This window comes from Scaptodrosophila lebanonensis, unplaced genomic scaffold, assembly GCF_003285725.1.
Source record: "Scaptodrosophila lebanonensis strain 11010-0011.00,11010-0021.00 unplaced genomic scaffold, SlebRS2 tig00001412-arrow-pilon, whole genome shotgun sequence".
Taxonomy (NCBI): Eukaryota; Metazoa; Arthropoda; class Insecta; order Diptera; family Drosophilidae; genus Scaptodrosophila; species Scaptodrosophila lebanonensis.
Genome location: NW_022060739.1, coordinates 12299178 through 12323521, shown reverse-complemented (window position 1 = coordinate 12323521; position 24344 = coordinate 12299178). Strand labels below are relative to the sequence as shown.

At 33.9% G+C, this 24344-nt stretch overlaps 5 protein-coding genes across 7 annotated transcripts; 2 read left to right on the top strand and 3 right to left on the bottom strand.

Moving 5' to 3' along the window:
* The first annotated feature begins 1863 nt into the window (after nt 1–1863).
* LOC115631403 (short stature homeobox protein 2) lies at nt 1864–10131 on the top strand. Its single transcript, XM_030528126.1, has 6 exons — nt 1864–1897; nt 3079–3333; nt 4856–5166; nt 6540–6597; nt 9597–9889; nt 9952–10131. Exons 1-6 carry the CDS (start codon nt 1864–1866, stop codon nt 10129–10131), a joined length of 1131 nt encoding a protein of 376 aa, XP_030383986.1.
* Nucleotides 10132–11063: 932 nt separating this feature from the next.
* On the bottom strand, nt 11064–12877 carry LOC115631402. The gene is made up of 5 exons (XM_030528124.1): nt 12844–12877; nt 12549–12778; nt 12340–12476; nt 11523–12276; nt 11064–11455 (listed from the first exon to the last, which is right to left on the bottom strand). Exons 1-5 carry the CDS (start codon nt 12875–12877, stop codon nt 11345–11347), a joined length of 1266 nt encoding a protein of 421 aa, XP_030383984.1. The 3' UTR covers nt 11064–11344.
* A 1957-nt stretch (nt 12878–14834) lies between these two features.
* LOC115631827 lies at nt 14835–15767 on the bottom strand. Its single transcript, XM_030528667.1, has 3 exons — nt 15625–15767; nt 15244–15555; nt 14835–15188 (listed from the first exon to the last, which is right to left on the bottom strand). The coding sequence occupies exons 1-3, from the start codon at nt 15671–15673 to the stop codon at nt 15103–15105; spliced, it is 447 nt and encodes a 148-aa protein (XP_030384527.1). The 5' UTR covers nt 15674–15767; the 3' UTR covers nt 14835–15102.
* Nucleotides 15768–16131: 364 nt separating this feature from the next.
* LOC115631577 (probable trafficking protein particle complex subunit 13 homolog) lies at nt 16132–17857 on the top strand. Of its 2 annotated transcripts, none has more exons than XM_030528370.1 (4): nt 16132–16594; nt 16679–16994; nt 17054–17182; nt 17247–17419. In XM_030528370.1, the coding sequence occupies exons 1-4, from the start codon at nt 16191–16193 to the stop codon at nt 17277–17279; spliced, it is 882 nt and encodes a 293-aa protein (XP_030384230.1). In that variant the 5' UTR covers nt 16132–16190; the 3' UTR covers nt 17280–17419. The 2 variants fall into 2 exon arrangements, with proteins under 2 accessions (XP_030384230.1, XP_030384229.1); XM_030528369.1 differs by having other exon boundaries at nt 16133–16594; nt 17252–17857.
* A 1647-nt stretch (nt 17858–19504) lies between these two features.
* On the bottom strand, nt 19505–23983 carry LOC115631124 (protein gustavus). Of its 2 annotated transcripts, none has more exons than XM_030527791.1 (3): nt 23913–23983; nt 20023–20909; nt 19505–19843 (listed from the first exon to the last, which is right to left on the bottom strand). In XM_030527791.1, the coding sequence occupies exons 2-3, from the start codon at nt 20726–20728 to the stop codon at nt 19704–19706; spliced, it is 846 nt and encodes a 281-aa protein (XP_030383651.1). In that variant the 5' UTR covers nt 20729–20909; nt 23913–23983; the 3' UTR covers nt 19505–19703. The 2 variants fall into 2 exon arrangements, with proteins under 2 accessions (XP_030383651.1, XP_030383650.1); XM_030527790.1 differs by lacking the exon at nt 23913–23983 and adding an exon at nt 21209–21459.
* Nucleotides 23984–24344: the final 361 nt, after the last annotated feature.

Genomic DNA, 24344 nt, shown 5'->3' with positions numbered 1-24344 from the left:
AAACTCAGCTAGTTCAAAATATAATGCAAAGTTAAGTAACCTTAGTTTCTTACCTTTGAAGACATGGGCGAGGAGCTTTCGTATCATTGTCTAGAAGAAACATTCTTCTAATCACTGCATATGACACAAGACGAAAAACATTTATTAACACATACAACACGTACTTACAACTTTATTAACATATATCAAAGAAATACCATTTGAAAATCCACAGTTATGCATCACATCCGTCCTTATGAACCGCATCGCTTCTTATTATCCTCACTGTGCTGTGGCAATCTTTTATAAGTAACGAACCGAACCGATCAAAATAGAAAGCATTTTTATTTCTTTGAGTTTGAAATCATCTCGGAGTTATCAAAGTTCTATCTATAGTACCCTTGCCATAGGTACTTACATATGTATATGATACACCTGCAAAAATATCGCCACCTACTCCTGATAACTGCTGCCATGGAAGCACTATTATCGTATTCTTATTGAACAATATTAGCTAAACATTTGAAAAAAATTAAAATTAAACGAAAAGATTTTTTGTATTTCTGCAAAGACTTGAATAAGTACGTAATTACTTCATTCAAGAGACTAATAGGACATTTTGAACACCTGTATTTATATTTAAACGTATTTTTCGGCAGATATAGAAATATGTATGTGTTTCAACAGTCAGAATCTGGAGTACAATTCACTTTGGCCGTATTAAATTTATTAATTTAATTAGAATCTGAAGGTGTTTCGCATCGTTGCCGCCTCACATATGTTAGTATGTTTGTGTAAGGGTTACATAGTGATAACCTGTCTGGCGCGAAGATGTCAGATATACCGTCGCAAGTAAGCAAATTCGTCCTGATACATATGTACATACATATATACATAAGAATGTGTGTATATACGGACCTGCTACCTCTTATTCGTAATTGCTTTCGCTTCGCCTATGAAAAAAATGTTGCATTTGGTTACTCTTCTCATTCGATATGCGCTCTCACTCGCTCAAATCGTAAATTTACAATTGAACAAAGAGGGTGGCCACAATTCTCGTATTCATTAGAAGGATAATCATCTACTAATCTACATACTCTAATAAATAAAGTACTTAGCCGTTTCGTGAAAGCAAAAGAGTGTGACCACGCACACTTATGCTTTAAACGATGACTGTAAGATAATATTTAGCAGGAGACAAGTTTTAGATGCTTACAAATCAAACTAAAGCTAAACAAAATAAAATTCACTAAGGTACATACAAAGCTGTTTTTCAAAAAGCAATCAGTGCATCGCCACACCAAAACTTAGATTCATAAAAGAATCACTGAAGTTTTCTATTTCGATTTAAAAAATACTTTTCAAAAATGTACCGACCTATATACCTGGTAATAATTAATATATAAAAATAAATAAATTAATCTGTAAAATAAAAAGTGGTTAGTATTTTTATTAATTTGATCAATTGATTACATGATTTCCTATATCATCCATTTCACATATCGAGTGCTAACTGTAAATATGTCAAGCAGAACGTGTTATAATACTATATTGCACAATTTCTTTATTATTATTGCATTTTAATTATTTAATTAATATGATAGGTTTTGATTGATTATCATGAAAAAATTTTTTAGAAAATGTTGCTTACATTGTGTTTGCGTTTAGGGCTCAATGTTTTGAATATCATCCACGACTCAAAAACTTATTAAATTATTAGTTCTGTTACTATTTCATTTGTGACTCGACCTCTTAATGGTGTGTTGAACGACTATTTTATAAATTAAATTACATAGATTCCGCTTTAACGATGAATGCATAACTCCACCCACAAATAAAACCTCCCCGAGAGTGATTAGGTGTTTGATACTCGCTTTATACACAATGAACACAATGAATGTGGCCATAACCAATAACAGTAAAGTAGGGTTGAAGTATCCAGCTCTCCACAGTGGGAAAGGTATTCAGTTTCCGTAAAGACCAATAAGAAGGAATAGAAATGCCGTCGGAAGGGTGGTTGTAAACACAACGGATGGCGAGTACATTTTTATTTGGTGTTATTTTAAATATGGCAAAAGAGTAAAATTCAAGAGAAACCGCCTTTGGTGTTAAGAGAAAGCAAGGTAATATTGCTGGTAATTTGAAACCCTGTGAATGTTTATTGCCATAAATGACGTATGAAATAACTACAGTATAGGACCAATTACATACTTACAGTATATTACATGTGTCTGATATTGATACTGTCTATAACATTTGATTTTGTATTTGTGGATCTTTTCTGTCATATATAGTAAGAAGTTATTTAAAGTCAGTTGTTGTACGAGTATGTATTTATTCATATTCATATGTACATATATATTTACATACATCTGCGCATATTTTATACATATACATGCAATACATATGTACATGGGCGTACGTACATAGCTTTTGACCCTTCTAATTATTTGTTAATCATACAGCTAAATAATTACATGTATGATTGGTTATAAGGAAATCACATTATTTACAATCAAACGCTTATGCACCATATTTAATAAAATTTATAGTGCACGCTGGTAAATTGGCACAATTTTGAGGGGCAAGTTTCGCTGCCTTCCGCTCCCCTCTGTGTACGGCCTTGTATATATACTTGAACATAGAACGTAATGCAAAGTTCTTCTCTTCATCTTGGTCCTTTAAACTCTTCGGAAATGCAATTTGAGGCGTAAAGAGAGCCGACTAGCATGCGCACAATGAGAGAACAAGCCCACTGTAAGGCTGTCGTGTTATATTGTTTATTTACTGTAGGGGTGAAAAGCAATCGCAACGCTATTGGCGTTGTTGAGGAGTAGTCATTCGTTAAATATCAATGAAGAAACGTACGGTCGGGAGTTATAGTAAAAACATAGTAAACATGAAGATTTAATATTTGAAAAGTAGAACAAATAAAAAACAAAAACATTCTCTATAGTATGGAGCAGCTTGCACAATTTGTATCAAAGTCATTTGAGTTGAATTTAACTAACAATCGCGTTCATGCTTTATTTAATTCAATGGCTAGTGCTCGAATACATAAGATTTCCGAAGCGAATAGTTCCTTGGTTATAAATACAGCTAACTTGAGCGACAATTCGATTGATAACTGTGTTAACGGCGATGAATCATTGGACATTGATATAACGGATTCTGTGTCGGAAAATAAAAATAAGGAAGTACCTGTGCCTACCGCAATCGCATTAATCAAAGCCCGGCCTACTTTGCAATCGGTAAATGTAAAGGACCCATCAGAAGCTAACAATACAAATAAAAGTGCGGTAAAGCCCAAAAATTGGTTGATATCTGACTTATCAGGTGAAACAATTCAAGAAGGTAAAATCCAAATAAAGTTCATTACTCTATTTTTACAATAACTAAATCAAGCATTAATAAGAGTATATAATACTTATCATATGTATTTATGTACTCGTGTGTATATTAGTCAAATAATACAGCTAGAGATTAGCTTTCTTTATTGCACCAATTGAGATATCGAGCTTTAGTATAATTTTTACAAATAATTGCCTTGGGCGCTTTCTATGACCATAACGCCAGGGCCAATCAAAACTCCGCCTATTAGCTGTTATGTGTTAACTTATGAACCAATATTTGTACATACATACTCATATAAGTAAACAACACACAAAATATGTCAACATTTAAATCCGTTTTGGCATTTGCGTATATGGAGTTTATAATAGTTAAAATACAATAAATTACACATCTTCCGACGGCAAAACTCATAAACTGAGCTTCGGTGAGGCAAGAAAGTAGAGCTAACCAAGCGTAGTTCGAGCACGAAAAATTACAAAAAGAGGTAAAATATGCTTGATTGAGATAGAGAACTTGTGTAAGTACACGATAATAAATACAAGTAAGTACATGGATGCATATTTACCCACATATATAAAAGTACATATGAATCTATGGATTTTACACACACTAGCATACACCCAAGTGCTACAAAGGCAAACCCACCGAATACAAATACAAAACGGTTGCGAAGGCAAAGTGGCGATAAATTAAACGACTTAAAAAGGATGGCCGCACAGCATGTAAATATATGAAAGGTGTGCCCCTTAAATATTATTCCTCAGATTGTGCTGTGGAACATCATGGAAATGACTTCAATTAGAAATCATACAAGCCTACTAGTTTCATAATTCTTTAACATATCATTCATATCAGAAATATTGGTGGATATGAAGGTGTTTTGTTTTGATATAATCACGCGTAAAGAAAAAAGATTATTCAAAAGAGTAAATACAAGTAAAGTAAATTAAAAAGATATAGACTCAGATATCTATTTTCAAAGGTTTGAAATAAAGCATCAGCATAATGAGAACACAAATGTATCCTTTTAAACAACACTAAAAAGCTGGCTTACTACAATTGCCAATCCATCTGTTCAACATTATACGAAATGATACCAAACGAGCTAAAAAGTTCTGTTCGACTGTGACAAAGCTAAGTAAGTGGTATTCACCCTTCACTGGCACCAAATCCTTACAGTTGGTCCGTGGAAACCGTAAAGCAATCAGATAAGTACAGAATTGCTTCATAATTTACAAATGGGGCAATAAGGGGTGTTAATTGTCTATGAGTCGGATTGGAATATCAGAATATTCACCTGTTGGTATCTGTGAACTGCATACAGGAAGTCTTAGGATAAATAGTAAGAAATCATTAAAGGAATCACTTGTTAATATGTATGAGTGCAAACTCTTATGTTTATAAAAAGATACTGCGATCCGAATGTGTGTTAAAAGAAATATTTATATACTTGTACAGAAGGAAATACTTACATATTGGATAAAATAAGGAATAAAAATAGTAACACAAATGTTCTTTTCAGACTCAGACAGCATTCATTTAAATTCTGTTACTGATAATGAATGTTCGGGTGGGAGCAACTCACCTATTCCGACGCCAATAACACCTGAAAAGTGTGCGTCGCCAGACGTCGCCGTCCTGACATCAATTACTGACAATTTTAACCGAATTGATTCGTCGGCGCCTAGTAATAAGCAGCGTCGATCTCGAACTAACTTCACACTCGAGCAGCTTAATGAGCTCGAACGACTATTTGATGAAACACACTATCCAGATGCATTCATGAGGGAAGAACTGAGTCAGCGATTGGGGCTCAGCGAAGCGCGAGTACAGGTAATTATAAAAATGTAAGCATTCAAGAGGCATAGCGGGAAGGTCATAAATTTTAAGTGAGTTAAGAAACCTCTGATACAAAAATGCCGAAGAACACAAATTGAAATACAATTGATATTAATTATACTCGTGCTCGTGGCAAAGTATAATTTAGTGTCCCCAGACATAAAGCGTTTCGAGCAAAGTAGTGACTGCTGCAAGAGCAATAGAAAGAGATTTGACTTTTTAACCACCATTACGGCGAAGGAATATGGGGTGTTAAGTGGTTTATATCACCCCCCTCAGCATAGAACCAGAAAAAGAAAATTACTGTGACAACAGGGGGCAGACTAAATGAATGTTTAACGCTCAATCACGGACATGTATGTGTAATGGACCACTAGGTGGTGTTTTATGGTTAACATGGAAAATAATTTGGTTTTTGAGAGTGCAATAAATCACATCTTCTCTATCAACTGAAGTGATTACTAGAGATGAGTCAGTTTAGATCCGCCTGGCTAAGAAACTTTTTTGTACCCTGAACAAGAATATTTTGGAAATACTAATAACTTAAAAGTGGCCTGTCTGTATTTCTGGATGCCCGAATTTAAAAAACGGATCAGTCCCCTACCAATAAATACCCACCAATGTATCAGTTTATGCTGTTTTTCTTCTATTACCCTTTCATCAATATTATCCACTATTTTGAAACTATGGAATGGCTGTCTATTCCGCAGGCTTTTACATCTTTACTGGCTTTACCTAATTGTTATGTATTTGATGATGACTGACACGACTGCCGCCCACATATTTACATATTTACATATTTTAATTGCTTTATTTTTTAATTATTTGTATTTTAATTGCTTTTTGTTTCTTTTTTGTTTCAGAGCAATATTTTGCATTTTGGATACTCACAACGACTTTGAAATCACACACACAATTTTTATTACATGCGAGTACAAAATGTTGCAACACAGTTCGTCTATTGGATTCCGTCATTTCGAATTCCCAAAACCTCATTCTAGATTTGCAAACGAAAATCGTATTCAAATAGGAAAAATTTACTTAATTTCTTACCATTTTTTTCACAACCTCAATACTGGAATCGCGCATACATAAAAATACACATTTTGTTTGCTTTTTTATGAGTTTTTAAAGTTTTTCTTTGTTTGTATTTGTTTTTATGTCGAATTTTGGGAACTTAAAAATATATTTTTGCGTATATCATTGTTAATACAATTACAAGTTCGTTCAGAGAAAATTAAATGAGGATAGTCTAAACAGTTGTAGGACGCTTTTAAAAGGGATGCTTGGATTATAGTGTATTGATTTTTTAATTTATTTTCAGAAGCTTTAAAAATAATTATTTAAAATTGTATAACTCATTGCAGGTTTGGTTTCAAAACAGAAGAGCGAAGTGCCGAAAACACGAAAACCAAATGCATAAAGGTATGTTTCTCATTGTGTTCAATCTATCACCGAAAACGATGACATTAATTTAAAACCAAATGAAACCCTTGCTTTATTCCCTTTAAATGTGATATTCCAAAGAGCTTGCCTCTTCATTAAAAGCCTAATTTTAATGCCAACTGATCGAATTCAAATGAATACCCAATTACATTATCCATATTTCAAGTTTCATCTTTATCGTATAAATATTGAATGTTATTGGTTAAATACTGGTACATATATTGATAAAGTTCTGTAGACTGTGAAAGACATGTTGCTTCATGGACAAACTGGTCATCTACGTAGCATCTTCAAATGTTTTTCTCACTCTTGCCCATCCTGCTTACATATTTTTTTGTAACGCTCTACTTCTTTGTTAAAGAAGTAGAGAATCCTGAAGGTGGTTTTATTATCCTCTTGAATACAATTTCAACCCATTTATGCCAAATGTATATACATAAATTCGCTATTTTATATCTACATTATTTACATGTGTATCAGAAAAGCTGTTTGGTTGTTTTTATGTATATTTTTCATACATACATATGACACTCCAATCCATTTACTGGCACTGGCTACGAGTATGAACCCGTTTCGCACCCTTGTGCGTAATCCTACATTTAAACACCCTTGTAACAGCGAATTGTTTTATTCATTTAAATTTTAAAAGGAGAGCGCAATTTGTTAAGTAAACAGAACAAATGTAAATGAAGTATTAAGATAAAACCCCTATTCGACGCTTTGATTTACTTAAATTGCTGGTTTATCGTCTGGTTGAAACAATCTGTTATGGTTTTACAGTTTATTCAGAAAATAAAAGCATCGGTAATATGTCACATCGTTGCTTCCTGCTTCTCCTTCCGTTCCACGTTCATCTGTGCTGCTCATCAGCGCCCCAATCGCATCCATAGTACTTTTATTTGCCATTTTACTGGCTTGCATATTTAATTTGATTAAGCTCGCAATGATTTGTGTCGCTTGCACTAAGAAAAAAATCACAACAGATGTTTCAAAAATTTAAAGCGAGGGCTGTCTGATCACGAATTGACCTTAGAGACATATGCAATCCAACATCGTCGAGTCATCACGTCGGCCCGTCAATTTTTTTTAACAGTGAATGTCTAAACTGAACTCAACTTAATTTGAATAGTTGTATAGACTTCAGATATTAAACCTGAATTTTTCCAATTTCAAACATTCATAAGCGACTCGGTGATAAAAAGATAATCAAATTATGTTAAAACTAAGGTCTTAATCCATGTTGAAAATGTCTGGCCTCCCACGGAGCTCTCACATACATTTAGAAATGAGGAATTTTATGTATTAAATAAACAAAAATTATTATTATTTTTAGAAACATTTTTGGAAGTTTAAATGGCATGGCAATTAAATTAATTCATATATTTTAAGAGGAACCACTGTTTTCTAATGAAAATGAACCCTTACCTTGTGTTCGAGGAAGCAAACCAATCACTTCATGCCTATTTACCCAGGGGAGGCAGAGAGTTAAATGTTAATTTGTGAAATAGAAGGTGTGATGTTTTCTCATGTATCAATGGTCAGGTAAAGCCACCGGATTCTGCACCACTGACATTTTTATATGTGCATGTTGATTTTTTTCTTTTTTTGCGAACGTCCGAGTGGTGGTGAAACGCTCTAGAGAAGTAATCAAATTAAAATTCGAATAAAAAGGAAGGCAGTATTTTACGAGCTTATATCAATTCTCAAACTTTTTACGCCACCGAAGAAAAAAGAACAAAACGAAAAGAAAGATGATAACCTGGCCCTTGGTCCCATGAGTGTAATTTTGATATCCGTCCGTCTGCTTTCCGATAGGGTGGCAGGGAAGCACCATGAGAGTGTGGTTGAAGGCAAAGGCATGCCGTTAGTGCTTTCTTCGGGGGAGTATTTTCATAGCAATAAATTAGAAAATAAATTCAATTACTTGTCACGCATTTGTACCGATTTCGCAAAACAGTATGCGCAAACAAACACACTAAAGTACCTTTTGATTAAGTTATTACATATGTACAGGTACAGACATGCCAGATTAAAAATGTTCGAGGTGGTCAGGTCACGTGTACGACTTATACCCTTCACACGAAATGGAAGGATATATTTTAACTGGCGTTTAGCAGTAATACATAACTGTAAGCATGGTAGTCGCAAAGTTGTGGGTATACATTCATATGAAAATTATCAGCACGTTGAGACGAGCCCTTCTGTTAGCTAAACATTTTTGTATTATACTACTTGTAAGACTATGTTATTCAGGTGTCATACCGTAGCTTTCAAATCGGTGGAGACTGAATAATAATTTCCTTGAGCTCGAACAGAAACTAAATACATTTATTAACCTAAAATGAGTTCATTCCTTATTGCAGTGGTTGCCGGGATCTCCGGGAATTTCACAGTTGCACGTTTAATTAAATTTTTGATTGTAACAAGGGATTTCTTGGTCGGATTTTGTTTTTCTAGGAATAATTGCAGCAAATGAATTGTTTGCAATATATTTTATAGATCACATTCATTTTGTAGAAATTTAGTGAAAGAGAAAAAAACAATTGCGTACAAAGTGGAGTTATGAAGAGATTTAATAAATGCAAACCTGAAAGTATGCAGAGAAATTTGTTAAGAATCAATAAGTAACTGTAAACAGCTAGTCAGGATATTTTGTCTGCCACCCTTTAGCGCTTGCGTCTTTTATTATGAGATTCTTGGCTTTAAGGAAATGTGTAATGGTTTCTGTGTTAATCTTCGTAATGAAAATGATTCGTAGGAGAATGTGTGAATTTATCTGATGGTTGGAAAAGTTTAATTTCGAGTACTGGATTTAATTCTAGAAATTTATTTGATTCGGGGCAATCTTCTTATTGATTAGTGGGGTTGTATAGACTTTGTTATATTTCCGTTGGTCAGTTAGAACACAACAGGAAATCATATTCATAAACAGATAAAATGTAGCTAATAGTAGTTCTTGTTTATCTATTATATTGCAGGTATTTTATTAAGCACCCAGAGCCCGCCAGTATCTGCACCACTCGAACCATGCCGGGTAGCACCTTATCTAAATATTAGTACAATCCGCAGCAAAACATCCTCCGCACTCCCAACAACCAGGATTGTCAGCAGCATGCAGTCTGCAGCCAATGCTAGCAAAGGCAGTACGATGGTATCAACTCCATCCGGGCTACCGGCATCAGCGGCAGCAGCAGCCCAACACTTCTCCGTTGCGGCAGCAGCCGCGTTTTCAGCGTTCGACCCGGCAATTATTTCTGCAGCAGCTCACCAGGTATGGGTGTGGCACTATACATTTTTGTAAACGGTTTGTACTTTATGCGGACACATTTTCAGTATGCCTCGGCCATTAGCAATGGTGCCGCGCCCACGGGACTGTTCCCTTTGCCGCAATATCCAATTAATTTGGCTGCCTTTGCAGCCGCTCATAGCAAAAGCTCTAGCATAGCTGACCTGCGAATGAAAGCCAAGAAGCATACCGAATCGTTGGGTCTTCAGACAGACACAGTTCTGTAGGAGAATTCTAAGCTATTTTATCTGAAATTCATCCAATTAAGAGAAATAACTAATAAGATAAATAAACGAAGAGCCTGTGTACAAAAATATTCCTCTTTTTAACTTTAAAATAAATACTACAGAAAGACTTGCGCCCATAATAGGTTTTCAAAGTCGTTGGTCCAAACGGAATTAATCTCAGCAAGGAGTTTTCGTTTTGTAAACTGCTCTCATGTGACATTTTTACAAATAGTAGGTATTCACCCACTTGTCCAAAAACGCTTATATTCGTAGGCTCAACATAATTCGATTTAACTACCAAGTATTGCTGATATATACCAAACAACAAATTGTGTATGTTCGCATCTATAACCAGGGGTCTACGTCACGCCTCCTTGTTAAGTTCCTGCAATCGATTCACCCTTTAATGAACAAACTTTTAGCCAACATTTATTAATTTCCTCACTTGGCTGCAGCATAAATTAAACTGAGAGCATAAACAAAACCACATTTAGCAAGTGGTGTCCGGCTACTGGCACTGAAAATAATCAATTTTTTAATAATTTCATTTCCATGTGGCAAATTTTTAGGTACTTAGCATTGCTGGCATAATGCTCCATAAGTAATGTTTTACAATACATACTTACAGGTTGACATATGGTTAATATTTTCTTGATTATACATAATCAGATTACAAGTTTTGTAAAATAAATCGTCGAACTCCTTTTATATAATTAAGGCATCAATAAAAGTTACAGGTTTCTTCAGACTGCGATTCATCTACTGTAAATTTATTTTTCTTAATAATAGGTTCCCTTTAAAGGTAAATAGCAAGGATCTAAAACTATATAGATGATGGATGACAATATATTTAACGCTATCGATAGTCGTGATTTTTCGTCTAAAAGCGTTGAATTGAATATCATATCCTCATGTATTTATAGGATTGATAGTGTTAAAGTAAAGTAATGGTATATTAAGGACTAGGCGAAGCGGAAAAAGCAGGAATTTCCCAAGCCAAAACCCGATTTTCCGAGCACGGTAGTGTGTATGCTATAGGCAGTGTACAAATGTTTTAAGATATATATGTATGAATGTATACAAATGCACCATAAATTACTGACTATGTAAATGCGTTGCTTCACGCCTAACGTTGCACATACAATACACGTCTACATGTACATACGTATGTATATTCGTGAGTGTGTGAAGTTTTTTTTTTGTATCTATGCATTTATTGATCGATTGTGCGGCCGGCATAACCGTAACCCGAGTTGAACCCAGAAGTAATTTGAAGCGATCGGAGTTTTTGCTCGCTCTGTACTCGAACGGTCAGCAGGCAAATCTGCAGAAAGGGAATAAATAGAGAATAGCAAAAAATAACGAGTAAATGCCGTAACCAAACAACTTACAACTGCAATGCACAGAGCAAAAAGCATTATGAAAATAAAGGTGATGAGAAGAGCCCCTTGGCACCGCATTGTTGATCCATCAGCGCTACTCTTTTTTGTGTCCAGTTCGCTCGGCAGTATAACTGTATACTTAATGTTCTCTTTGAAGCGTGCAAATTCCGGCGATGTATAATTATTATTTGGCGTTGTCGACACAAGGTTTCGTTTTTTTCGACCTTGACCAGATGGCTCATATGTATCTATACAGAAGTTTGGGGCACAGTCCTTGGCATCCATGCACGCCTTTATTTGGGAATGTATCCAAAGCGTGGCACGAACCTTCATAGAGCTTAGCAAGAAAGCTTCGAAGTCGAGAAAGACCTCGTTCGGTCGATCCCGATACTTGGCTGGTTGATGCGGTATAATAGTAACGAATTCTCGATTGCGGCAGCCGTCGCGCACCAGAGATACAGCGCCATTTGCGAGTGGGTGGTCGGGGTCGGACGAAACCGTTACTTCCATTAATTTAATATACTTCCACACGGACTGGGCGCTGATACGAGCCCGCAATTGAAGCTTGGTGCCTATCGGAACAGCCTGATCCACCGGCAGCTCGCTCGCCGTTGATAAAGCGGGCACGTCTTTGGTGGTGCTTACTGGGTTTGTGGTGCCGCTGATGCGCGCAACGGGGGGAGCTTCTTTATAGAGTGCGACTTCATATTCCAAGCGGTTAGGCGTCTCTTCCACAACACCGGAGACTCGTGCCTCGTGTGGACTGCAATTAAAAGAGGAAACTAGATGAGTTTATACAGATCCCATTAAGTAGAAATTCATTTACAATGAACCAGCAAATCCAGCTGCTTTATTTTCAATAACTGTTGGCTCTGGGGGCTTGCACATAATGATCAACTCCTGATCAGATTGCATGACTACTCCAGGAAACTGGGGGAACCAAATGCGCACATGAACGAACCCCTGGAAATGTTATTATTGTGAGCATTATATTATGGGTTTAGAAAGATTTTAGGAAAGTGCATGTGTAATCACATTTCGTTTTAGAACTCCGCAGCGGGAAAAGTTCGTTATTCTCAAGCTATATGTCACATCGTCATTTGGGTCCTTTGTGATCAGACAATATCGGTTGGAATGAGTATTTATTTCGTGGTCGTCAGCAAACATTGGCGCCCCTTTAAATCCAACGGGCCGTTTAAGTTTTGCTGTTATCAGATCTTCAATACTAGAGCCCGATGATGAAAATGCACACTGAATATCGTTGACTGAAACGGTCAGATAATGTAATACTTGTGAAAACTTTCGCTTGTCAGTATAATCACGTACTTACCATCATAATCTTGGGTAACGCATTTTAAAGGCATAATCTGAAAACAAAATCCTTTGGCTTAGTATCGGTGCACCATTTCCAAAATATCAAATAAAAACTTGCTTCATTAAAAAAAAGCAAAACAATGAACAGCTAGCAGAACTTTAAGAATTTTCTGCCGGAGTTAATAGTTTCAATCTTAATACTCAGTTTAGTTTATAAACATTTTTTTTAATCCTATTTTAAAAGAATGTTTACGACTTTCTGTCAAAGTATTGCTCGTAGATTTTTGCTTGAAAAAAGTGCTGAGGTGCTTCGTTTTGAATTGCGACCTAAAAAAAGGAAATAGAACTGCTGAAATAACAAAAGTAATCTGCGGTTTTACATCACGCTCTTCATTTTTAGAGCGACCGGATTACTGTACTATGTATTGAGACTGCAACTATCTGAAATTTGCAAATTAACGGCTTTTTCTTTTCGCTATTTGTGCAAATATAAATTACCTAATCGGCTTATTTCAATTATAGAAAATATACATATGTATGTGCTAATTTACATACGTATGCACTTATCTCTGTACATACACATGCTGTTTTGTGCAGTCAATTGAATCAACGAAAGACTGTTGCGGTCCAAATAACATGCTCACCGATCCATTATTATGCTGCTGCAAAGAACATATGTACATGTTTCTTTTTTACTATAATATTTCTAACGTATAGCATGCACGTATATAAGTATGTTAAGCTACCGAGCAAAGTTCTTCACAGCGATTTAAATCAAATCAGCCGATAGGCCACCCAAATTCCAATAACTTCTTTGCTCCTGAAACTATGTAAGCCAGGTGCAAAACGGAATAAGCTATGTTAGAACATATACTTGAACCTAAAGCAAACAGTAGAGGGTTACAGTAAAGACCACAAGAACTATAAGCCGATTTCCTTGTTCTGGTTTCATTATATACATATTAGTCCTGATATTTAAAAAGGACCGGGTTAATTCTGCAATGATTAAGAAACTTTTTCGCGCTGTTTATTTGTTTTGTAAGTATTACATCACGTAATTGTAATTTTCAAGTATTACTGTTGGTTTCCATAAATAACGTAATGTTTTACGTAATGTTTATTTATATCAACATATATATTTATGTTCATAAATAAATATTCACAAAAGAATATTTAAATAAATGTACAAGTATATCTCGTACATACGTTAATAACAATTCAAACTTTGAAGCAACTTACAATTAAAACATAAATGTTGAACCAAGCTTTCTTTGATTTCCATAACATTTTCCAACCGATTTTCTTAGTCACCTAATTAAAAAAATTACATTTTAAACTTCTAGCTCAAATTTCATGCATAAAACATGTGCACAACAAATTTCGTACTTTAGATATGTTTTAAGTTTAAAGATAGAACTAAGAACGTGGAAACGACCGCACTCAAGAATAGCTGCTCGCGAAATGAAACCAATGCTTTTCAACTACCTTGATCTCGGCGCTCATGGATGGAGCCTATTAGAGTAAATACTTATAAAAGTACACACATGAGAATGTTAATATATACATGCATATGTTCATTTGTATGCGTATGTACAATATGTGTAAAGTAACCCTGCAGTGCGCTATACTAGTTCTAAACTATCTACTACTATCTACTTGGGCACCACCACTAGGCCAACTGAAAGCATTGCCTCATTCCGTTTTAACACACTATGTCATAGGCACGGATCCATAGCCACCATAAATATTTAAGATGTAGGTCTACTGTTATTGTTCTATTTTATTAGACAGCTTGTTGACAAATTGTTTTGAAAAATTATTTATTTGCATATGTATATTTGATGTACATATGTACATACATATACGAGTATAAATGCTTTAATCTTACCTTTTCAATTCTACAATTCATAAATTCTTGATCAGCAACACAAGACGACACCTGAATCTCAGAGACTATAAGACCTAGAGGCACCAAACTTTGTAGACAAAAAAACGTATCACTCTTAATACAGCTAAAATATACATTTAATGATATATATGCAATACAATAAATAAATTCTATTTTTATCAAGATAGTTAACATTAAACATTAGAAATAAAACAATAAATTTATATCTATGTATTCCGCGAATGTTAAAGGGAAAAAAGAAAAATTCGGATATTGCTTAAAAAGAGCAAGGACTTAAAACTGTAGTGCGCAGTTGGGGATTTGTAGGACCATATTCATCATTGACAGCTAGTCCCTCCAAGGACGTAACTTTTTTTCTTCTTTAAATTAGTTATCTTCTTTAGAAAAACAGGTTATAGCATCAATAACATTATCGCTTAAGTATTGGTTCTCAGCCCATATTTCTGAAATGGCTGATATAAATTTTTAATAACAAGACCTATACTAAATTATGCCATAGGAACTTACGTTTGTTGCAATTCGAACAAGTCCCTAGGTCCATGTATTCAAAGAGAGAGGGATCGGTATCTGTGTGTTGCTCCTCTGCATGGATAGGAGTTGCTAGTTGTGGAAATTGGCAGTAATCCTTAGACAGTTGAGGAATTTCAAAGGTCTGTTTACGTTTAATAGAACTGTTATTACACATTGATGAACTAACGCTATCATTTGATTCTATTAAAGCAGCTTTAAATGGCGTTGCTCCTGGTTTGCAATGCATTAAATTATCCAGTTGCCCCAAAACGGGTTTCTGGATTGATTGCTTTATTGGTAAGCCGTTTTCTGTAACAAACATACATATGTATATGTTATGTTTAGTCTACTATGAATCCTAACGCCTTTATTACTTACGGTTAGCTCGAGGACCGGAATTTTCATCACCAATCAAAACCTGTGCCATTTTGTTTTAAATTTAGTGCAAGCTGCAACACATCTGCATTTAGATAAATATTTGAGATGAAAGAAAACGTCGATACTTTGGGCATTGATGATTTATTTAACACGATAGGCTGCTATCGTTTGAAACGATTTGTTTACTAAAACATCTATCTGAATTTTTGTACGTGTTTACTATATTTTTTGAAATGGATAAATTATATTTATCTCCTGGTGTCACCTCTGACGTGATAGTCCCCAATTACAAAACAAACATAAATACCATTCCAAGTTTACCAGTCGTTCAAAAATGCGTAAATAACTAAATGAGTGACCAAAGGTAGTTTTTCATTTATATTCTTTTTATATTTTTTCCCGATGTAATATCGGAATTTTCTTATCGATATGCGGACCTGTGTGCCCACGACAGCGAGACGAGGACTATCGATAGTACCGTTGGTAGTTTGACAGCTCCTCAACATTGTTTGGGCAGCTTAATAGTACTCTGGAGCCTTGTGTCTTAATTAAATTTAGAAAACAGAATGGATTCTGCTGATGCAGATTCACACTTATTAGCTCTAAAGGTAATGCGTCTTACACGACCAACTTTAGTGGGTGCGTGGCCAGCAACTACGTGTGAGCCAAAAGATTTACCACAACAGTGCTTGACATCTGAAGGAGCAGAATTTGTGGCCGCGGGTCAAACTATGCTGCTCCCCCAATCCTTTGGAAATATATATCTAGGAGAGACTTTCTCGAGTTACATATGTGTGCACAACTGTACAACGCACACTGTAGAAGGAGTTACGGTCAAAGCAGATTTGCAATCTAATACCACTAGAATTAGTCTGCCCACACATGAAAACAAAACTCAATCCACCCTAGCACCAGAAGAGACGCTGGATGACGTAATTTCCTATGAAGTTAAAGAAATTGGCACACATATGTAAGTACCACTTCGCTGCCCCATAACTAACTTAATTTAAGACGTTTATAAAATATTTATTTGCCACACTCTCACATTTTGTAGCTTGATTTGCGAAGTACATTATACGACCCCAGCGGGATTTTCGCAATCTCTTAGAAAATTCTTTAAGTTTCAAGTTTTGAAGCCCCTAGACGTAAAGACGAAGTTTTATAACGCTGAAGAAATGGATGAAATATATTTGGAAGCACAAATACAAAATGTAACCAGCAGTCCATTTTGCCTTGAGAAAGTAGAACTTGATGGTTCTGATAAGTACACAATCACATCTTTAAATACGTTACCAAATGGAGAGTCTGTTTTTACATCTAAAAACATGTTGCAACCAAATAACAGCTGCCAATTTCTTTACTGTATAAAGGTAAGGTTACAACATAAATATAAAAACTTGAACTAGCATGTTTTTTTTTTAAACTTAAGCCTAAATGCGAAATAGCGAAAGACATAAAAACCCTTCGTCTAGCGAATAATGTTGGAAAGTTAGACATTGTGTGGCGGTCCAAGCTGGGGGAAAAAGGAAGATTACAGACAAGCCAACTGCAGCGTTTGGTATGTATACAATAAACACTCTTTTTGATCATAAAATGTTTACAAACTTTTTCGTTTCATTAAGGGCAGCCCTTTGAACATAAAGATGTTCGTTTAGAAATAGTTGACGCCAAAAACATTGTTAAAATTGGTGAACCATTCACATTCCAATGCAAAATAACAAACACATCCGATCACGCAATGAAGTTACATGGCAGTCTATACACAAATTTTTTACCAGAGAGTGACTATACTGGCTCAGCAGAATTTGTATTAGATGTTCTACAACCGGGAGAATCGTCTTCGTGTTTCCCCCTCACGGTGTGCCCAGCGAAATTGGGTCTTGTGAAAATTACACCTTTAATATTGCTGAATACTTTAAACAAGGACCAATATGTTATTGAAAAAGTCGTCGATGTATTTGTTGTGGACTCGGACTATCATCAAAGTGATTGTTTTTTCCTAGAAAAGTTAGTACGTTATGATAGTAGCATAGACCAGTCACTTCAAGGTCAAAAACTACAACCGCAAGTAGTGTAATTTTAAAATCTGTTCTTTAGTTAAATTCTTTATGTATATGCTTATATTTTCAGATGTACATACATATGAAATTACCATAACCTTAATATTTACATTTTCCATAGTAAGATATATATTAAATCTATATTGTTACAAAGCCTTTTAATAAATATTCATATCTTTGGGTTGAATAAAAGAATTATGAGACTATAACTTGAATAAAAACAGGTAAATACATCATTTTAATGCACCGTATTCGAAGAGCGGAAGGGTAACATGCATATTAGATTTTAAGTTCTGCTGGTAAAATTCAATAACAAGTACCACCGATGATTTAATACATACTGACCTCAGCATATCATTTGAGTTTTTGAAACAACATACCGCTCTTAAAGCTTGATCGTATGTGATTCCCACGCATTTTCTAGCGTGCCTTTTCTTCTATTTTTAAAATACGACCCAAAAAAGTATTCCCAAATTCAAATATTTTGTGAAGCTCTTAGTATTACTGTTAGATTACCTCAATTTAGTAATCTGGGCTTTTAATTATACATTCAGTTTATCTTGTCAAACTTTTTGCTTTAGATCCTCAATATTCTATGCGTCCAAAGAATAATTTGAGCATTTCATATCTTTGTTTATTAAAGCGTCATTTACTAAGCCCGAGGCGTAATTTCCAAGCCAAAGATATTTCCAATCTTAATCGGATCAGAAACAGCATTTTTATTTTAATGTCTATTCAATCCGACTTTATGATCCGATTTTTTAACCACCGCCAGATGCTTTTATAATTGAACAAAATTTGGATTTTTCTAAAATTAAAAGGAAAAATAAATATGCATTTTAAAACACAATTACCGTTATGCTTTAAAAACTGTACCTTATCAATAAAATGAAGTCTTTATTAAATGTTATGAAATTTAATAATAAACTTATGTAAAACCATCTGAAATGCTTGATAAGTACACATATCGGAATATAATTGGCCGTTCACGTAAATGATTTAAATACATATACTACCGATTCGGAATTATACTTATTTAAAATTGCCTTATGAGATAGAACATGTATGGCTATATGTATAAAAGCATACTTTTTAAACTAAATGAGCGACAAAACTGTGAACGACAAATGCTTAGTGCACACCTTATAATAATTTATTAAACAAGTACATTTCCATCTTGCGAATAATCTCTGCGTACAAATTTACATTATAGGGTGTTGTCTTAGGAATTCGATGCATTAAAAGTGTAGGTGGATGGATTCGAACACTTCAATCTGATGCACCGATTATAGTCCAAGTTGGATGTTTTTTACTATGTGAAATTAATTTTGTTCTTTGTTTATTTATTTTTAGACTACTAGCCATGTTTTATTGCTCAGCGTTACAGATGTTTAATACGCAAGCTATTACAATACATAAATAAGAATGTGTAAATTTTACATAGCGGCAATTTCTTTAAATTTAATATTGATACAGTGCGGTTTTTTATTTGTTGTTTTTTTTTTTTTTTTTTTTTTTTTTTTTTTTTTTTTTTGAGATTCTTTTTCCTCAGTCGTTTTTAGAATACAAATATTATTTTGCTCTGGAAATTATTGCACCATCCACAGTGTAGATTCAGAGCAAATTCCTTATCTTCTTAATAAACATGGGATGTATTTTACACTTTGTATAAAAATGTAAGTTATTTTACAAGTTGAATACTATATTCGCCACGAGGTCTGTGCCGATTGGTCAATCATACATGCTGATATCCCAATAAAATTTAAACTGAGGCCAAATGATCTTAGTTTTGTAAAGGTTTTTAAAGTATACATCTTAAATTGCGTTTTACATACAGATTATTTATTTTAACATACAATTATGAAAACTAAGTATAAGTAAAATTTTAAGCTTTTATTAATTTTTCTGTCAAGACAGGGAACTAAACACTGACCTAAAAAAATATAATCTAACAAAATTTACCATTACTGCTTTCATCACATGCAGCATACTTGTGTTCAATAACATTTAAAAATAATATTACCTACGATTTTTATACAATAAATACGTTTTCATTGATTCAGGAAGTTGTAACTGCTGTATACGTTCTTCCAAATTTACTCGCCCAATTTTTTGTCGTATTGTTCTTCGACAAAGATCCATTAATGGCAAGGGTTCGGCTAGAAAGTATAAATATTTAAATATATTAACTATCAAAAAATCAGTCAAATATATCCTGATTCAGGTTGCCAATTTCATGGTTTAAAAATGGATAAGAGGTAAAATCATTCAATTTTTTAACACAATATGCGCTCTTTAGTTAAATTTGTTTAACAATTACATTCTAAATAATACTTACGGTCAAGTCCACCGATGTATCGCATTGTTATCTCACAGTGGCCCCAAACAGCAGAAACGATTGGGTATAATTTCTTTCCTTTCAAACCTCTAAACGCAATACCAAGATATTGCTGATCAACAATAAAACTCAAAGTTCCTTCGTCCATATCTAAAGCTACTAAAAATTTGTCCGGAACTAAAAATGCTTCATCATTTTTCAAAATTGCAGGATATGTAACTCCTGCACAATTTTTCGAGTCATGGTACAACTTGTTTCTGCCCAAGTCCCAACCCCAACTTTGCTCAGTAGATCCTACTAAACTCTGGTACCCTACAGAATGTAACGGGGCATCGGACATCGCCACACCAACAACTGCATGCGTACCCCTTTGTCTTGTCGGCCAATAAATTTCCCATACATGCAATCCTTTTGTGAGACCAACTTTTCCTCGAATACAATCAGTGCTTTGTGCGACTGGATGTCGATGAAATGTCAACTTATCGTCTTCTTTTACGAATATATTTAATGACCTGTCCTCCGAGTTCCAAGAATGTTTTAATTGAATTTCTCTGCTCGCAGCGGGCATATCAAGTAAAATATCTATTCGTGCTGGTTTTACAAAATCTGCTTGCAATTCCCTCGGTATTATTGGTTTAAATGTAGCTTGAGAATCATTACGGCTAACAGTTTTGACACCACCACTGATTTTTTGACCCATGTTCATACCACGGCAGCTTCGTGATCTCCTTTGGTCAATAGCAACCTTATATGATAATCGAAGTCGTTCAAAATCTCTAGGTTCCAATCGTGATAAAACCACGCGCGGAGACAGCGTAGATGTGGAAATACTTTGTGGGCGTCGCCTATCACTTGACCTAACTGGAGGCGTCCGACCACCCTTATACCTATAATAAAATAAAATATTTTGTATTTAATATGATTTTATAGGTAAGAAAAATATCGATCTGCGATGAATACGTATTAATGTTAATGTACATATGCAATTATCGTTAATGCACTGTTAATACATAAATATACTTATGTATGTATGTATGTATGTACAATGCATGATCTACATTATATGTATGTATGTAAATATATTTGTACTTAAATGTTGGACATGAACTAATTAATATTTATGAAAAACATCGTTTTTGTTTGGTTTTTCATATCACAAATAAAATATCTTAATTGCGTAAATTACCTCTTCTTGCCAAGTTCCATCTACAAAACTAATTTTATATTTAGCGTTCGAAATAATTACAAGATGGCGTCTGCTACAACCTCACAGTAATTGTTGCAGGTTTGTTACGAACGACACATTGAAAGACTCATTTGCAATATAAGCAATATAGCATTTTTTTATTGATGTAGAGTTGAAAAAAAAACCGGATGTATAAGTTACTTTTATTTAATTCCTGCAAAATCCTAGTAAAACCTTCACTACAAAAACTACCACTTGAAGCAGTTCACAAGGTTGCTCATAAATCAAACACAGGGTGATGCAAGCACAAAATATATAAAGCTAGGGATGTTTCAGAAAACTCAAGCCTTCGAGGTATACTTGCACGATGCGATATAATTATTGAATGCGCACCAACTAGCTTAGCATCAAAATGACTTAGCAACGTGGAATCAAAAATTAAACATATTTTAAAACGATAAATTAATTTTTAAGGTAAATAAAAAAAAGTGTACACTAATTAAACTAAAATGCCAACCATAGCATAATTATTAAAAATAGATATGTGGCAACTCCACTGTCTACATTTTGTCATACAACCAGTTGTGTTAGGAACGGCACAACCCAAAATAACAAGAACGTTAGTTTAATTTATTAAAACCAACATCTGTTCTAAAATATTAGTAAATAAAAACGGATGGAAATCTTTTTAACTAGACTGGCCTTATAAGTTGTTCAAGCAGGAGAAACAGATAAAACACATATTAATAAAACCTCTATCAGAGGTCCACTTGGTTCGTTATTGACATTTATTTATTGGTTAAATGGGTTTCGCCTTTTTTTGCAATAAAAAATGTATAAGTTCACAGTGCGGTTTAACAACGCAACTAAGCACCAAGAATTTTGCTCTGTTTTGAAGCCGCTTGGTTCTATTAATAACTAAGGTTTCTAATATGTGAGTGTTCCAAATGTGTTTTCTGCAATTAAGTATATTAATATTTAAAAAATTATTTAAATCAAAAATTTCCGCATATTTATGTTCTAATCTGATAATTTTATATTATTTTTAAATATGTATATATTATATTTTTAATTTTTTTATATTATAATTTTTTAATAACCCTTTTCTTTAACTTAACAAATTCTTCCCGACTGCATTTATGTTCTACCTTTAAGACAAATTCAACGAATAAATTACTGTTATAAACATACATGTGTGAAGACGTATAGCAATCAGTTTCTTTCAATTTTGTTTGACAAAAGACTTAAACTAAGAAAACAATTCCCCAATACTTTACGCCAATTATAGGTAAGCCGGTAAGGCATTAAGAAGAACAACACCTCAACGAATTGATAAATGTTTGTCCTAATTATTAATATATTTATGATTTTGGCTATATTCAGGTGATTTTGAAGTCTACCAGACCATTTTTGTATACAAACGAAAGTCTGTAAAACGTAAACCGCAATGTGACATGATATTATAAAACGATTCGGTTTTTTAAAATCCAAGAGAATTCGCAGATAGTAGAAAATCCACACATCTCAGCATGACAACCGTCACAACGAACAGTATCCCGTTTAAAATTGCCCAGCCTTAAATAATGTCAGAAACTGTATTTCTTCGTCCAAGCCTCAGCATATAACTAATACCCTCAATGAATGCTAAACTTAGTCAAATGTGCCTTCATATTCATTTTTGAAATTATTTTTGGGAAATTATGAAACATCAGAAAAGGACATACATATTATATAGACAGACTTAGAAATATAAGTGCTAAGACACACTCTGCGACCTGTCTTAAAGTTTGGATGAAATTTAAATCCAATTGAACGTCTAAATTTTCAAAAAGATATATTATAGTATTGAATAAAAGAGAATATTGCTGAGAGTATGAACTGTTGATAAAAAAGCCGACGAATCTGTTGACTGAAAAAAATTGCCAATAAACTGTTAGTAGTAATTTTAATTCAAAATCAAAAATGCAGCCAAGTGTGCTTAATTATTTGCAGCTGTCATAGCTTTCATCACAGACAGCCAATCGAAACCTAAGGTAAATAATCTAAGTGTACATTTTAATACTTTTTAAAAACAATTAAATACTTTAATTGCTCACTTCGAACAGACAGCCAATCAGAGTTGAAAAGTAGCTCTTTGTATACATATGTATGTATGTACATACATACATATGTATGTACATAATGTCGGCATCGCACCCTGTGCTGAAGCTTTCGCTACTACGTAGGGGGTCATCCATAGTGATAAAAATACTTGTTTGTTTACATATGTATGTACATATATAACTATAACTTTCAAAAAATGGAAAAGATTGAGTTTGGTCTGATATACATACATATATTTGTATGCGTAAAGCACTGAACTAGACTTAACAAACCTCATTAAATAAGCAATATATAAATATGTACTTACATACATACAATATATTCGTGTGAATTTAGGCATGTAGAACATACATATGTACATACATTTGTATAAATATACAATTATACATGTGTATGTACATACATACAATTGTCATAAGACAAAATTGGGCTTTTATCCTCCAAACATACAAATATATATGTACATACGCATACATGTACATATACAAACAAACATACATATGTACCTATATTCATACTGTATGTTACTGAAACAGAACTGCTGTCTCAAACGAATCATACACACATATTTATACGTGTTTATGCACACATATATACTTACAATCTTTTTCCATTTACAATATTCTTGTAAAATATTCTTTATAAATTGGTTGTGGTGGACTATTATAGTTTTTACTATAATATTAATATTTATATATAAATTTGCATTTACACTTACATTACTTATAAATAAACAGTAATTTACTTCGATGAATAAAAAACATTGTCACGGATAGACTCTTGAAATTGGTACACAAACGAATCACTCTGTACAATAGTTGAGCCCTACAAAACAAGCACAATGCCGTTCACTTATTTCTTTGTTTACACTAGTCGTAACATTGAAAAATTAGCAATATTTAATGTTGCCATTTCATATTAATTATGTTGCACGTAGTGTTACCACATAATCCTCGTTTTTTTTTTTTATCAATACGAATAAGATTTCCGATATTTTTGATAAGGTAACAAACGAAGAATTTTTGGAAAATAG